The sequence below is a fragment of the Mastomys coucha genome, unplaced genomic scaffold (genome assembly GCF_008632895.1).
Source record: "Mastomys coucha isolate ucsf_1 unplaced genomic scaffold, UCSF_Mcou_1 pScaffold5, whole genome shotgun sequence".
Taxonomy (NCBI): Eukaryota; Metazoa; Chordata; class Mammalia; order Rodentia; family Muridae; genus Mastomys; species Mastomys coucha.
In genome coordinates, this window is record NW_022196911.1 from 24314882 (window position 1) to 24331536 (window position 16655).

At 49.9% G+C, this 16655-nt stretch overlaps 2 protein-coding genes across 14 annotated transcripts in view; one reads left to right on the forward strand and one right to left on the reverse strand.

Moving 5' to 3' along the window:
• Nucleotides 1-9716, reverse strand: part of Tsc2 (TSC complex subunit 2) — a 35209-nt gene extending 25493 nt beyond the window's left edge. For 9 of the 13 annotated variants that reach the window (XR_004113590.1, XM_031353869.1, XM_031353867.1 and 6 more), the window contains exons 1-9: nt 9600-9716; nt 8976-9142; nt 6900-6986; nt 5851-5961; nt 4865-5009; nt 3937-4054; nt 2187-2235; nt 1738-1863; nt 785-858 (exon numbers count right to left, since the gene is read on the reverse strand). Coding sequence is in view for 12 of the 13 variants with exons in the window: in XM_031353869.1 (XP_031209729.1) it covers nt 785-858; nt 1738-1863; nt 2187-2235; nt 3937-4054; nt 4865-5009; nt 5851-5961; nt 6900-6986; nt 8976-9113 (848 nt within the window). In the remaining variant the exon portion in view is untranslated. The remainder of the gene's footprint in view (nt 1-784; nt 859-1737; nt 1864-2186; nt 2236-3936; nt 4055-4864; nt 5010-5850; nt 5962-6899; nt 6987-8975; nt 9143-9599) is intronic. The other 4 variants (XM_031353871.1, XM_031353865.1, XM_031353863.1 and 1 more) reach the window with 2 other exon arrangements.
• On the forward strand, nt 9660-16442 carry Nthl1 (nth like DNA glycosylase 1). The gene is made up of 6 exons (XM_031353876.1): nt 9660-9911; nt 11129-11367; nt 11936-12106; nt 12811-12970; nt 16024-16129; nt 16208-16442. The coding sequence occupies exons 1-6, from the start codon at nt 9809-9811 to the stop codon at nt 16329-16331; spliced, it is 903 nt and encodes a 300-aa protein (XP_031209736.1). The 5' UTR covers nt 9660-9808; the 3' UTR covers nt 16332-16442.
• Nucleotides 16443-16655: the final 213 nt, after the last annotated feature.

Sequence of the window (16655 nt, forward strand, 5' to 3'; positions counted from 1 at the left end):
AAAAAAAAAAGAAGAAAAGAAAAAGAAAAAAAAAATCTCACAAATGCAAAGGCTGCACCTGAAACCACAGCTGAGAAGCCATGGACACAGTGAGAACAACCTAGGAAGCCTAACCACATATCGGGACCTCACAGAACATCCAGGATGCAGCAAAAGTGAGAACATTTTACCAAGAGTAACGGGTATGTGTGAAGACCCTTGGCAGGAGGGAGAACGCCAAGAAAGACAAGGCAAGAGGTTTATGGGACTAAATAGGCTTAAGACTTCCACTGGGTCTGTTTGCACTATGATCTCAAACAAAGGCTAACATGGTCAGAACTGTGAAAGAGAAACTTCCATTTGACTGCTCTACAACAGTATACTTCAGGAAGCAATGATGGAGCTCTGATGTGGGTGTCTACTAGACAGTGGGCAAACCTGAGCCACCCCTTGAGACAAAAGCATCAGTACTTAGAATGGCTTGGCTACAGGGGTGAAGGTGTGGACAACATCAGGCCATAAGTCTAGACTGTGGCAGAACAGAAAGGCCTACACTACGGCCAGAAGGTGAGTCTAAATGTGAACATCATGACTGTACTAGTAGAAGCAAAGATGGAAGGTGATATCCAAATGGAGGACAACTACCCAAAAAACAAACAAACAAACAAACAAGAATACCTCAGCCTCATCAGTACCAGCCAAGTACCTAAAGCTTCCTCCATGATCTCAGCCACCCACCCTCACCAGGCACACTCACCTGTCCTCCATGATCCCAGCTACCCACTCTCACCAGGCACACACTCACCTGTCCTCCATGATGCGGCACATGTTATAGATGGCACTGTGGCCCAGATGGGTGCCTAGGAGGTTACGCATCAGCTGGAAAACAGAACACACACACACACCCCATTAGGCTTAGGTGATATAACCCCAGGCTCAAGGAGGAGTGCTAGCCTCAGCCTGCCTCTAATGGACACAGTTCTGCAATCCCACCTTGATCCCTAGCTCAGTGCCCTTCTTACAAATGCAAAAGACTACAGAGCCCTGTGGCAGTTTGAATAAGCTTAGTACTAGAGAAGTGGCAGTATTTAGGAGGTATGGCCTTACTGGAAAAGGTGTGGCCTTGTTAAAGGAAGTGTGTAACTGTGTGTGTGGGGGGATGCATTTTGAGACCCTACTCCTAGCTGCCCATGAGATCGATGTAGAACTCTTGGTTTCTTCTCTAGCACCATATCTGCCTGGATGCTGCCATGCTTCTTGATATGATGATAACAGACTGAATCGCTGAACTTGTAAGCAAGGCCCAGTTAAATGTTGTCCCTTATAAGAGTTGCTTGGAAGCCAGGCAGTGGAGGTGCATGCCTTTAATCCCAGCACTTGGGAGGCAGAGGCAGGCAGATTTCTGAGTTCAAGGCTAGCCTGGTCTACAGAGTGAGTTCCAGGACAGTCAAGGCAACACAGAGAAACCCTGTCTTGAAAAACCAAAAAAATAAAAAATAAAAGGAGTTGTCTTGGTCATGGTGTCTCTTTTCAGCAATGGAAACCCTAACTTAGACAAACCCTAAAAGCATCTCTCAAACCTGGGCCACAACTCAACCACCTGGGAAATGGCCACCAGGATGCACGCAATGTTTCAGTACCTGGTGATCCCAAAAGTCTAGCAACATTCACTGAAGGTATAGCCCTGTCCTGTCAGGTACTGACAGCAGAGTGTGTCCTGGGGAAGGAGCTCCCAGAAATAGCCTGGGAGATGCCTACCTTCCAGCAAGGCTCACACAGCTCCTTGACATTGATGGTGCGGCAGAGGGTGATAATGAACAGAGGCAGGCTCTCAGCTGGCAGGCAGTTGTAGCAGACCACAGCATCCAGCACTTGCAAGGACACCTGCAGGAGGGGTAGAGCATCGTGCTGGTGCCCAACTCTTACCCTCCTACCTACACCTGAGCAGCCTGTATAGGAACCATAGTGCAGGTAAGCAAGAGTAAGTGTGCACTTGGGAGGGGCTGTTAGCTACTATCAGTCTATCCTAAGCACAACGTCCCACTCTAAGCTATTACAACACTATGCAGACCACCCAACTGTCCTGACAGCACATGCCTAGAGCTCAAAGAAGCTGAGCAGCCTCCAGAATCCACACAGCCAGAGAATGGCAACAAGGCTTGACCTCATGCCCCAGCTTTCCACAAATAAAGCTGGGAGTAACTGACCTCAATGTCCACAGAGGACACTGTCCGGATGCATAACAGACAGATCATGCTGGAGGAAGAAGAACACTGAAGTCAGTTCAAAGAGCATTTCAAGAAGACTCTGTGACTATATTTTATTTCCAATAAAATGGTATCAGTTATTTGAGTGGCTTGTCCATAGTGTGCCTATTCTGTGCCAACCACATACCCAGTGTTGAGTGCATGGTATAAATAAAATAAACCCCCTGCTTTCATTGAGATTTCAAGATGGTTTTAAACAAACAAAACAAACAAACAAACAAACAAACAAACAAAAACCAGGCTGGATGATGGCTCAGTGGTTAAGAGCACTGACTGCCCTTCCAGAGGTCCTGAGTTCAATTCCCAGCAACCACATGGTGGCTCACAACCATCTGTAATGGGATCCAATACCCTCTTCCGGTGTGTCTGAAGACAGACAGCTACAGTGTATTCATATAAATAAAAAATAAATAAATAAAAAAAAGAAAACCCAGGTTCAATTCCCCAGTACCCAAACAGTGACTCCCAACCACCTTTAGCCCCAGGACCAGGGTATCTGACACCTTCTGCCCACAGGCGGTACACACACATGGTACACAGGCATATGTGCAGAAAAAATACCATTATATGTGAATAAATTAAAATAAAATAAAGTTATGACAAAAGGGGACTGGGCACAGTGGCGCATACCTTTAGTCCCAGCCCTCAGGAGACAGAGGCAAGGGGACCTGTCTAAGTTAGAGGCCAGAAGGTCTACAGAATGAGTTCTAGGCCAGCCAGAACTATATAGTTAAGACCCTGTCTTAAAAAAAAAAAAACCACAAAATAAAAAACAACAAAAATGGACCTGGTGAGAAGCTCAGGGGGTAAAGTGCTTACTGAATAAACCTACAAACATGAGTTTTATCCTCAGAACACATATAAAGGTGGGAAGGAGAAAACAGACACCACAGAGTTGTCCCCTGACCTCCACAATGTGCCATGGTACACATGTAAAAACAATAAAACAGCAGGGTGGTGGTGGTGCACATCCTTTAATTCCAGCACTTGGGAGGCAGAGGCAGGCGGATTTCTGAGTTCGAGGCCAGCCTGGTCTACAGAGTGAGTTCCAGGACAGTCAGGGCTGTACAGAGAAACCCTGTCTCGAAAAAAAACCAAAAAAATAAAAAATAAAAAAATGAAAATATGTGCTTATGGTGGTTGGTGGTGGCACACACTTTTAATCCCAGCATTCAGGAGGTAGAGAGAGGCAGGCAGATCTCGTGAGTTCAGGTCCAGCCTGGTCTACAGAGTGAGTTCCAGGATAGCCAGAGCTACAAAGAAAAGCCCTGTCTCTAAAAAAAATGTTCGTATGTCCACTGGCAATCTCACTTATCTGGTAGCCTCACTGACGTTATTCATCCTAAAGAGCTAAGCTTGGGCTGGAGAGATGGCTCAGTGGTTAAGAGCACTGGCTGCTCTTCCAAAGGTCTTGAGTTCAATTCCCAGCAACCACATGGCAGCTCACAACCATCTGTAATGGGATCCGATGCCCTCTTCTGGTGTATCTGAAGACAGCTATAGTGTACTCATATAAATAAAATAAATCTTAAAAAAAAAAAAAAAGAGCTAAGCTTAAGACCCAATACAACAGAACTATTATCAAAGAGACACTAGAGTTCGTTCGTTCTTCTGGAGCTGGGAGTGGCAGCTTACATGCTAGCAGCTACTGCTCAGCTGCACCTCGGGCCTTAATTAAATTTGTACTTACTGAACCATTGATGCAATGTACTCATCAAGATAACAGCTGTTGAATTTGACCAGGTTCACGAGTACCAGAAGGAATTCTGAGGACAAGCCAACATCCATCCACTGCAGGACAAACTCTGCTGTGGGAGAAAAGCTGAGGCTGTACTCCTCCTCCTCTTCCTCCTCCTCCAGGAAAACTGGCCTGCATCCTATCACCACAACATCCTGGACCCAAGGAAGCTCAGAAGGGCTCTGAGTAAGCCCTGCACAGACACTTGCTCGGCCCAGTGCCCGAACTGAGTCAATGAAAGTAGCATACACTCCATTCACACACTGATTCCACTACTGGGACACACACATTACAATTCCTGCTCAGAAAGCAGGTTCTTAAGAGATCCCCAATGCCATAAGGAATCTAGAAGATACAAGCAAGGCTGCAGGCATACAGCCTCAGGGAATCCAATGGCAAACTGTGACAGCGCCTGTCCCAGAGGCAGATTGGCAAAAAGGACCATTTCTAGGCATCAGAACGGCAGAGTCCCAAGCTAACTTACTCCCTAGACTTTCTTTTTTTCTCACCAAAGGGAAAGGAAGTCTTAAATGTACTGAAACCTCTTACTGTCCCAAGATAGGAGGCAGGCAGAACCCCAGGATGGGATGTCAAGCCACACGGATGCAGCAGTGACAACACAGGTCCACTGATGACAGGGAAGGAGACAGGACACAGGCATACAGATTCAGCACCCTCTCCAAAGACAAACGCACCACCCACTTCACAGGCACCTGCAAGCCAAAGACTTCAAGCAGCAGGTCTGCAGTGAATCCCATGAGAGCACTGATAAGCTCCCAAGGCAAATGGCAATATGGCCCTTTGCTCCCTGCAGGCCACCACATGAACTGCAGCGCCCTTTCTCATCCCAAAGACCTCTCCTACTCTGTGTGACACCTACCCAGTTCTTCTTCCAGGTAGGTAATGTGCCTTCCATTGTCGGTGAGGGCCTTAAAAACTTCGAGCCTTTCGTGGAGGTCTTCATTGGAGGGGTAATCCTTGATCACTCTGAAGAAGAGGGCTCTGAGAACGCCCAGACGATCACCCTAAAGACAAGAACAATAGAGCCACTCCAGCACTTGCCATGCAGCTGTCGCAAAGCCAAGAAGTACATCAGGACCCAAGATTCCAGACACGCCTGTTCTTCTAGAAGCACCTTATGGTAGGTCAGCAGTATCATGGGTTCTGACAAGGACCAGAGGCACTGGCCCATAGCTGAGTGTCACATGTATACCCCCTAATGCATCAAGCACATAGTGTGACAGTAAAGCTCTTGCTCTGTCCCAACTCAAGTGTCAGGCTAGACTAATGTGTCCTCATATTGTGAGGACAAAGATCTAGCTCCAGAAGAGGTGCCATGGCCCTTAGGAGGGACACCACAGCTCTTCTTCGAGAGGCTAGACTCTCAAGGAAGAGAGTGGCCTAGAGGAAGGCCCTTCCAGGAGTGAACGGAGAAGGACCCTGGGGTTTAGAGGGTCAGCTGAGACCTAAATGGCTAGAGATGATAGGAGTGGCCATAACAGGTCAGTAACAGCAAACTATCAACTGCCATACCCTAATATCCTGCACAAACTGCTTGTGCCACCCCCAGAAGCTACAGCTGTTACTCTCTACTCTCACATAAGATGAAGGCTCAGGCTGGGCGGTGGTGGCACACACCTTTGATCCTAGCACTTGGGAGGCAGAGGCAGGAGGATTTCCGAGTTCGAGGCCAGCCTGTTCTACAGAGTGAGTTCCAGGACAGCCAAGGCTACACGGAGAAACCCTGTCTCAACAAACAAACAAACAAACAAAAACAAAAAAACAAAAAGATGGAGGCTCAGGAGCGCCATCACCAGGCATGTGACACCAGGATGTCCTTATACTCAGTCATAAGATGCCCCTTACCTGTCCCTGCACAATGGCCTTCAACAAGGCGAGAACTGCATGTCGGGCCTCTGGTGGCCGCTCTGGCTGTAGCAAGTCTGAGACAGCCTTCCAAAGTGCCTCTACTGCATGCTGCCAACGAAAAGGGGACAGTGAGAAAGGTGTAGTCTCCAGGCACATTAGCCCCTCAACGGATGACAGCACAAAGCACAGAATAGGGTCTTCAGCTCCATGAGAGACTTTCGCCCCCACAGCTGATACCCAACCAACTCTGTTTAATGGGCCTAGGACCACAGGCTGGAAAGAAGCAGGCAGGACAGGGAAGCCGCCTGCTAGGACATCCCCGGGAGCTCTCGCTGCACTCAGAGGCACCATGGTGCTCAGAATGAGCAGCACAGGTGGAGGCCTAAACAGGCATCTGCCCCAGACACCTACTCCAAGGTGTTCCTGTGTGAGTGAGCCCTGACTAAATGTTCCCAGATCCACTCTGAAGCCAGGCAGCAGCAGCAGCAGCAGCAGCAGTGATGCACGCCTCTAATCCCAGCAGTTGAGGCACAGCCAGGTGATTTTGAATCCAAGGCCAGCCTGGTCTACATATTGAGTCCCTGCCTCAACCACCACCCCTCCACCGCTACTACAAAGAGGATAAGCAGACTGTACAGCCATAAGCTTTTCCAGGAATTCAGGGACACGCCATTCCTTTTGCAACCACCAAGATAAGTCTCTCAGGGTTACACTTAGGGCATTTCCAGAAGCTCCTACATCACTAAGATGAAAGCTAAATTTCTCTAAAATGGTAAAAATTGAATCACCACAAAGCTGTCTGGGATATACGTGCAATCTTGATGTACAATGAAGAGGCTGAGGAAGGAGGACCATATCAAGTTCCCAGCATATCAGCCTGAACCACAAAGCAAATACCAGGCCCGCCAGGACTACACGGCAAGTCTCAAGAACAAGAGAAAACAGCTCAAGAGAGCAACAGTAAACTGAAGGACTCTCTACAGCCCGCAGTGGGCATGCGCCAGTGGGCATGCGCCACGCCAGCTACACAGCTGAGGCAAACATACCTCTTCAAGTTTCTTAGTTTTTGCCACATCACAGATCTGCCCTATCATTCGGATTCGATTGCTGAGGCCACATTCACCACTCAGTTCCTGGAGAAGAGAAAAGAGGAAAAGGGCAGAGCTTTTAAAAGGAGGTCTTCTTGACTGCCGGTCATAAACCTCCTACAAGTTCTTCTGCGTTTCCCCTGTAAACCAATATGGTATTTTTTTCCTTTTCTTTCTTTTTTCATTTTGCACTCTCTGTCTCTCTCTTTCTCTTGATAGGGTTTCTCTGTGTAGCTTTGGCTGTACTGGAACTTGCTCTGTAGACCAGGCTAGCCTCAAACTCACAGAGATCTCCCTGCCTCTGCCTCCCTAGTGCTGGGCTGGATTAGTAGCATACACCAACCACCACCATCACCCAGCATTTTCTTTTCTTTTCTTTTCTTTTTTTTCCTGAGACAGGTTTCTCTGTGTAGCCCTGGCTGTCCTAGAACTCACTCTGTAGACCAGGCTGGCCTCGAACTCAGAAATCCCCCTGCCTCTGCCCCCCAAATGCTGGGATTAAAGGAGTGTCCGGCCAAATCTATCTGTAGCCCTTGGATTGACAAGGGGCAACTTCATTTCCCTAGCTGAAAGTTTTACAAGATAGAACTTACATAACATAAAATATGTGACTATAACAATTTTACCTATTTATTCACAGTAATGCTTTTCTGTGACCCTGGCTAGCTTGAGCACAGTAATGCTTTTCTGTGACCCTGGCTAGCCTGAGAGTCAGGCCCAGACCCTAAGCTCGAGGTGATCGTCCTGATTCAGACTCCCAAGTGCTGGGATTATGCGTGTGAACCGCCAGTCTGGTCACTCTAACAACTTTAAACAGCAAACTTCAGGATTATCACGATGCTTACAATCATCACTACCACCTCCAGAATGTTGATTACACTGAAAAGAGACCACAGAGCAATTCCTTCCTCCCTCCTGCTCCACCTTCCCAGTTCTGAACATTTCATACCCTGGACTCGGGCACCATGAGGCTAGCTATGACCAGATTCCCTCATGGCTTGCTTTCAATATTCCTTCATGCTGGGACATGTGTCACTACATGATGCTTTGTACTGGTAAATCATATCCACTGGATACAGATGTCCCATGCTTATTTACCACCCTCACCAAATGATGGATATTTGGTTTGTGTCTGAGTGGAAAATGCTTCAAGTACAAAATTATGGGCAACAATTACTTATGGGCAAGACACCCACACACATAAGACAAAAATTAAAAATAGATAGTAAATGGAGAAATGTAGGTTATGGCTCTTTGATCCTATATTTAGCACGTGAGACCAACCATCGCTAAATCCCCAGCACCAAAAAACATAACAATGAGTGGACAGCTGTCAGGAATTGTCTACTAGTACCTCATCAGCCTCCTAACACACCTGTGAAAAGCGTGATTTTCAGTGGGCTTTCTGTTCTGTGGTGGTTTGGTTTGGTTTTTGGATTTTTAAGACAAGGTTTGTATAGCCCTGGCTGTCCTGAAACTCACTCTGTAGATGGGGCTGACCTCAAACTCCACCTGCCTCTGACTCCCCAGTGCTAGGATTAAAAGCATCCACCACCATCACCCAGCACCTTGTTGGTTTTTTTTGTTTGTTTTGTTTTTGTTTTTTAAAGGTTGAATCTCTAATTTAAAAAAGAAAACGAAAAAGGAAAAGAACCTCTTGGAGGAGAGGAGGACCCAGTCTCGCTATTATAGCTCAAGTAGGTTAGAATTATGTTGCCACAGGGTAACCCCCAACTTCATAATCCTATCTCCTCTGCCTCTCACGTGCTGAGAGAGTACAGGGCATCTATCCACCATAACACTAAACAAAATAAGCTTTCATACAACACCTAAATTCTAAAGCAAGTGTGCTAAAGCAGGTCACCAAGATCCTGAGGACAGGCATATATCTCTGTCTCCACAGCACTGGGGACAGTAGCCCTGTGCAGACAGTCACCAGCCACCCATCTCCCATAGAACCCAGTGACGGACAAACCCAGCCTTCCTTGCCCTTCGTGCTGGGCTAGCCAAGGTAGAGACCGATCGATCACTCACTCTCAAGATTTCCGATGTGATGATAAACTCCGTCTGTTTGCCTTCTGCACACCTGGGATTTGGCCTTGATGTCCCCAGTCCCAACAGTATCTTAAACTTCTCCTTCAAGCCTGAATCTTTGCTTGTTGGTTTGGCCATGGTGGGCAGGGCAGTACTAGAGAACTGCTCTGTGCAGAAAAAAAAAAAAAAAAAAAAAAAAAACACATTATTTGATATATCCCAGGAAAGGTTCTCTCTTCTGCCCTTGAGGCGAACCTCCAGGATCTTAGGTCTACAATAGGCAATAACCTGTCCTCCCTACAGCCTCCGGGGCAACTCAACTCCATGCAGGAGGGACTCTGCCACAAATCAACCCCGTGGTATAGGCTTAATCTAGCGACCCGCCTGCAGCCGCTGGGTGATCAGAGCCACGACGATTGCCATGTGTTAGTTCTCCCTGTGTTAAGGAAGAGCTGTCGCGTGAACAACAGAAGCAGAGGCCGGCTCACACCCGCAATGGAGGGCTTGGAGTGCTGGGACTTGTCAATGGTGGGCGCGGCGGATTGGATACAGAACGGCCAATCCCCCTTCACCAAACAACCATCGCAACCCTCCCCAGCAGCCAGAACCTCCAGGGCTACTCACCCCGCGCGCCTTTCGCGCGCAGGTCCTCCTGCACCCAGGGAAGGGCGCACACCCCCGGCCCAGGGGAGCTGCCGGAAGCGCAACCCGTACTTCCGGGGGCGAGGCTTTGCTGACTATCTGCGTTGAGCTCTCTGGGAATTGTAGTTCGGCGCGCACGTTGAGCAAGTGGTGGGCTGGTGTGCCCCCGAAGAGTAGTTCACAGCCCAGGCATGAACTCAGGGGTGCGGATGGTGACTCGCAGTCGGAGCCGCGCGACTAGGATCGCGTCGGAAGGGTGTAGGGAGGAGCTCGCCCCGCGAGAGGCTGCTGCAGGTAGCGCTGCGCTTGCAGGGGTTTTGGAGGAAAGGAGGGACGTGGAACTTTGGCTCCAGGCTTGCCTCCCGGGCCGCAGCATCTGACCTAAACTCTAGGCGCCGCGGAGTAGGCACCCGCCTACAAACGCTTGAGTCTCACGTGGCCCCACTCTAGCGTTTTCCAAGGGGCTGGGACACGCAGGATCTGCAGGGGTCCGTAAGACTGGGTTTTGGATGTGTTTCTCCACCCTTGTCGCCAGTGAAAAGTTTTAGTCCAACCAGCCTAGTTTAGGACATTTACTTGTTCCAGGCTGTGGGACACAGCTCTGTCCTCAGAGCTGCTTCCCTCTCTTGTAGGGCCAGGCTGTGTGCCAAGAACACACCCAGCTAGAAGTCTTCTCCCCGAGCTGGACGGTGGTTCTGAAAGAAAACAGGCCCAGAGAGAAAACAGGAAAAGGCATGGCACTCATTGTATTTGTCCTGTAGCCATTAAGGACCTACTGTGTGCCATCTAGTAGTACTCAGGGAGCAATTATCTGCACGTCTCCAGATGGGGCTTAGACATAAATGGCTAGAGCAGGAGTGTGCATAGGCAGCAGGGGTCCCAGAATTAGTTGAGTAGTGGAGACCTGCTGGGATCCAGGCTGAGCTGGGCAAGAGCCAAGTGCCATGGAAAGTGCTGATACTGTTAAGGCAGCAAATGCTTTAATGTTAGTAGGGTTGGAGCTCATCCTTAACGCAGCAGTTTCTGAAAGGGAAGTGGCATGGTCCAATTTGGGTGTGAAGAGGTTCTCTTGAATGCAACTCAAAGACCTTGGGACAAAGGAGAGAGGTTACATTATCCTAGAGGCTGTTACTAATGTCCTGGTGCGCTAACAGGCACTTTGTCAGACTGTCACGCACTGTTTGTTTGTTTGTTTGTTTGCTTTGGGGTTTTGGTTTCTCTGTGTATCCCTGGCTGTCCTGGAACTCACTCTGTAGACCAGGCTGGCCTAGAACTCAGAAATCCGCCTGCCTCTGCCTCCCAAATGCTGAGATTAAAGGTGTGCGCCACCACTGCCTGGCATGTCATGTACTGTTGTGACAAGGGCAGAGCACAGCACCTCCATACACAGCATGGTAGATAACGACAATTGTGCAAACAAGTGGCGGGGGGAGGTGGCCTGGCAGGTAAGCAGCACCTCCCCCACCCTCATCTAAAGCCCACTCCCAAGACGGAATGGCACTTTTTTGCAGGAGGAAGAAAAAGCCACAGGCCTGTGAGACATCCACGGAAGACACAGAAAGTACATGTGGCCTATGAAGTTTCTAACAGTGAGGAAGGCAAAGATGCTGAGCCCCTCAAAGTGCCCGTTTGGGAGCCCCAGAACTGGCAGCAGCAACTGGCCAACATCCGCATCATGAGAAGCAAGAAGGATGCACCTGTGGACCAGCTAGGTGCCGAGCAGTGCTATGATGTCAGTGCCCCCCCAAAGGTAGGCAACGCTTCCCCCTGTCCAGTGAGATGCTGCTTCCTCTTAGGTCTCAGCCAGAGATCAGTGAGACCTGCCAGCTCGCCGACACCGTACAGGGCGCACCCAGGAGGATGTGCTCCCACTGTAACCTTAGAACACCATACCTGGTGCATCACCTGTCAATCATTGTGGCCACTGTGCATGTCAAAGTGCCTGAGACTAGAGGCCTCATGGATAGTGGTGGTGCATTTGAGAACATCCAATAATGCGAGAGAAGCAGACTTCCTTACATTGCATTGGTTCCTTAGGCTAACTGTAGTGCTAACCACCTTCTGACCCTGAGGTACCTGAGTACCTCTTGACTCTGGGCCCTCCTTGTCTATAAAATAAGTAGTGTTATTGACCAATCAAACACTGTAGCAGTAGTAGCTACCAATTGTCTAATATCCATCCTGTACAAGGAATGATTCCAAATAATTCATCAGAGCTTCATGTGGATCATTAGTCCATGCCAGATGTGACAAGACAGATGGGTAAGGGACTTGACCAGGACCAGTCACCATCCTAGCCCCTGTCCTTGCACAAACAGGTGAGGAGGTATCAGGTACTCTTGTCGCTGATGCTCTCCAGCCAGACCAAAGACCAGGTTACAGCGGGTGCCATGCAGCGGCTCCGGGCCCAGGGCTTGACTGTGGAAAGTATCCTGCAGACAGATGATGACACGCTGGGTAGACTCATCTACCCCGTGGGCTTCTGGAGGGTAAGCGTTGCTTTTGGCACCTGAGCCAAGAGGAGGCATCGTTCTGGAGTTGAGGGCCAGGCAACTCTGACTGCAGAGGCTTTTCATACTTCTAACCTGCCAGGAGTCTATCCCGTGGGGCTAGTGAAGTTCCCAGCGTGCTCCTGTGCACATCCCTTCATTTCTCTACCCTCCACTTCCCTTCCTTCCCTTCTACTCCTAGGCTCCCCAGAGTGTGTCATTCCACAGAACCCTGGGAGGTGGGTGGATCTGTTGAAAGTGGTTCTGTGGGTGGGACACTTCCCCTTGGCACTGCGTGAGCCACTGTCTATCAGATTGGTTTTAAATAGCCCTCTCCACCCAGGCACAGGATGGGAACCACCCAGCTGTTCTGGAGGTTGCCCGGGGGAGTCCCAGGCTCCAGCCTTCCTTCCTGAAGGTCTAGGTACAGCTTAGCCTCTGGAGGGAGTACTGAGGCAGGGGACCCCAGCTGGTTCCCATACACTGGCCCACATTACAGGGAGGTGGGTCTAATCATGCACTGGAGGCCTGCTGGGTGTTCCTTCAGGCCTCCTGGATGCCTTTGCTTTTTTGCCTCCTGGAGAGGTGGGACAGGTGGTTACCTCTGCATGAGACGTAGGCAGGTTATGGGTGACTCTGGGCACCTGTGGGTCCTCCCTGATTAGGCTATGCCTTATCCCAGACTGACCCACACCATCTTTCAGAGCAAGGTAAAATTCATCAAGCAGACAACTGCCATCCTGCAGCAGCACTACGAAGGGGACATCCCTGCTTCCGTGGCAGAGCTGGTAGCCCTGCCAGGTGTTGGGCCCAAGATGGCACACTTGGCTATGGCTGTGGCCTGGGGGACCATATCAGGCATAGGTGAGTAATTTGCACCACAAGGAGGGGGAAGTCAGCTCTGAGCTTGATTCTTCTTAGGTTCTATTGGGTTCCCCAAAGGTTTTGTTTGTTTGTTTGTTTTTTGTTTTTTTGAGACAGGGTTTCTCTGTGTAGCCCTGGCTGTCCTGGAGCTCACTCTATAGAGCAAGCTGGCCTCGAACTCAGAAATCCGTCTGCCTCTGCCTCCCAAGTACTGGGATTAAAGGCATGCGTGCCACCACTGCCCAGCTCCCCAAAGTTTTTGTGACTCAAACCAGAGTATCAAAAGGGTACTGTCAGTGTTGAGCAGGCTGGCACTGCTGGCACTGCTAACAAGACCTCACATTTGCTGAGTTCCATCTGCATGCTGATAGCTGTGAGGGACCTTGAAGCCAGCTGATGTGCACATACTGTAGGGTCAGTGAGGAATGCTTCACCTGTACGTAGGAAAGGTGATAGGTGGTTAGTGCGACAGCCCTGTGAGCCTGACCCAGGCTTCAGGGATATGGGAAAACTTTTGGTTTTGGGGGGTGGTGTTTGTTTGAGTATTGGGTTGGTTTGGTTTGGTTTGGTTTGGTTTGGTTTTTGTTTTTTCGAGATAGGTTTCTCTGTTTAGCCCTGGCTGTCCTGGACCTCACTCTGTAGACCAGGCTGGCCTCGAACTCACCGAGATCTGCCTGCCTCTGCCTCCCAAGTACCAGGATTTAAAGGTGTGCACCACCACCCAACAAATCTGCCTCATCTTTTTAAATCCTGGGATTATAATCATACTTGACTGTGCTTAATACCAGGAAATCTTTCTGAGGTCATGTTTCAGTTTAGAGTGTCTTGTGAGTTAGCTGGACCAAGAGGTAGAAGTGTGTCCCAGACAGAAGGAAGAGTCACCATAAAGCTGAGTAACTACACAGAAAGCTCTAGAATAGGTGGGACAAGTTGAGGAAGGCAGATGTGGTGGTGGAGGAAGGTGGTCTTGTGGGATGGGAATGGAGAATGATTTCTAGTATCCTTTTTCTGGGTATCATTTGGTAGCATTTGAGGCATCTTTCTGTAGCTAGGTTGAAGACATACTCCCTGGGGCCATGACAGAGCCTTCTTGGAGCTTTGCCTAGAGTTGTCAGGGCTCCTGTGGTCACATAAAAAAACAAGATTTATCCCTGACCTCTCTTTGGGCCCCCAGCCCTTGGCTCCTGCATGTGCCTTATGGAGGGGCTCCTTCAGAGGTCTCTAAGCTGGTAGCGCCTTTTAGTGCTGCTCAGTGGATACAGGGCAGCTAGGGGCCCAGGGCTTTGACTGGAAGCTGGTGACTGCCTGTTGACACTGGAGAACAGCAAGCATTGGAAGAGCCGGGCCAGGTAGGAAATGGATGAGGGCTCCCACCTCAGTCTTCACTCCTCAACTCCTAAATCCACCAGCAGCCTCTTAATTGACACTTGAGCTTATCTAGACTGTGTCCTCAGCTGCCTGTGTCCCAGGAGTCGGAGTGTCTTTGTTGGGTAGCTATGTGGGGGAAGGGCCCTGCAGGGAACTATGCTTCCTGTGAACAGGACAATGGCTGAGTACCACCCACTTCTCTGTAGTCTGAGGGCTGGCTACCAGCAGGGAGACCCCAGAGTTGCCTCCTTGAGGAGAAAATGTGTTCTCTCAAATGAAAAGCTGGAACTCTGGAGTTCTGCCCTTTGCAGCTGAGTGACCTTAGGTCAAACACATGGCCTCTCTGAGCTTGAGTTCACAGCCAGGGAAGTAACTGCTCTCCTTAACAACACAAATGCACAGGAAGCCCATCTGGCCAACATAGGAGGTCTATACCTGTGGTCCTGGGTTGGGCCTCTGGGGTTCTAATGAGTATGCTCAACTCTGTGACACAGAGAAGGAAAAGGCTCCCATGATGTGGCCCCTCAACCTGCACCTCCAGCCTTTCCCCAGACAGTCAGCAAGTCCGGGAGCTGGCATGGGGACTGGCGAGCTGTTGGACAAAGCTTCGGGACAGAAAGGCAGGCACTGCAGCTGACCAGGTGGCTTGGCAGGAGCCCCCAGTGAAGGCATGAGGCTGAATCCCTACAGTGGCCAGTTGCTGAGAGCAGGGATTGGAACCCAGCTGGAGCCAGCCTGCTCCTGCTCCTCATTCTGTCCCCAGTAGCTTAGTAGCAGGTGCCAGCTAGGTCTGCAACAATGACCCACTGGACCAAGCTGCTGCCACCTAGTCCATGCTCACAGCCAGTGGCTAGGCTGGGAGGGGCCTTAGGACCCAGGAAGATAGAGGAGGCCGAGGAAGGCCCTTCCTAACCCAGGCCTCATTCTTGGGAAGCTTTAGGCTTCACACTTTGGGGTTCCTTAGGAGCTTGTTTTGTTTTTCCCAGGATAGAGTTGTTTTGGTTTTTTGTTGTTTGTTTGTTTGTTTGAGAAAGTCTTACACTGTAGCCCAAGCTAGCCTTGAACTCAGAGCAATCCAACTTCAACCTTTCAAGTGCTGGGAAGGAAGCACCATGCCTGCCTTACACTTTGGTTGTTTTGTTTTGCCTTGTTTTGAAACTGGGTTTCTCTGTGTAGCCCTGGCTGTCCAGGAACTCCCTTTGTAAAACAGGCTGGCTTTAAATTCAGATATCCGCTCAGTGGTTAAACTGACTGCTCTTCTAGAGGTTATGAGTTTAAATCCCAGCAACCACATGGTGGTTCACAACCACCCGTAATGAGTAACAAATAAAAGTAAATAAGGAAGAAAAAATTCAGATATCCACCTACACGCCTTTAGTCCCATCACTTGGGAGGTAGAGGCAGGTGGATCTCTGAGTTTGAGGCCAGCCTGGTCTACAGAGAGAGCCCCAGGGGGACAGTCAGGGCCTTGAAGAAAGACCCTGCTTCAAAAACAAACCAAAACCCAGGCCGTTTACACCCGGGATAGAGGGCTCAGACTCCGACAGCCACACAGATGCCACACCTTCTCCATGGGAGAGACCCTGGTCTGTCTCCCAGCCACACTTGCTTAAGACTGGGGATTGGGATAGGGACACAGTCCAGCTGGCAGAGTGCCCTGTTCAGCCTGCCCTGTCTTCAAGCAGCAGTGGACACACATGTGCACAGAATAGCCAACAGACTGAGATGGACCAAGAAGATGACCAAAACCCCAGAGGAGACTCGCAAGAACTTGGAAGAGTGGCTACCCAGGTATGGTGTAGCTTGGTGAGCTTGGGGGAGGGAGGTGTCCTGCTGCCTCCCACACTGACCTGCCCCTTACCCTCACAGGGTGCTGTGGAGTGAGGTCAATGGACTACTGGTAGGCTTCGGCCAACAGATCTGTCTTCCTGTCCATCCTCGATGCCAGACTTGCCTCAATAAGTCTCTGTGCCCAGCTGCCCAGGACCTCTAAGGGCCATAGGGCTTCCACTGGCTAGTGTCTGTGAAGTGCCTTTGTGGGGAGGGGTAATAAGGTTTGCAAAAATAAGGTGTGTAATAAAGCTGGGGAGTTTTTCACAGTTGATTTCTTGCCCCGTTGGCTTAAGATCAGGCTGAGAAGCGTGTGTGTGAATGCAGTGTGTGCAGTCCGTTCACATGTCGGGGGCAGGATTGCCTGGGAGGCTGCGTGGGGACATACTGTATCCTGGGGAGTTGGGGAGGGAGGAAACAGAGCCAGCTGCAGCCAGCTGCTGGGAAGCCTGTGGGGGAAACATCCCTGTGAACTCTCACACGCCTC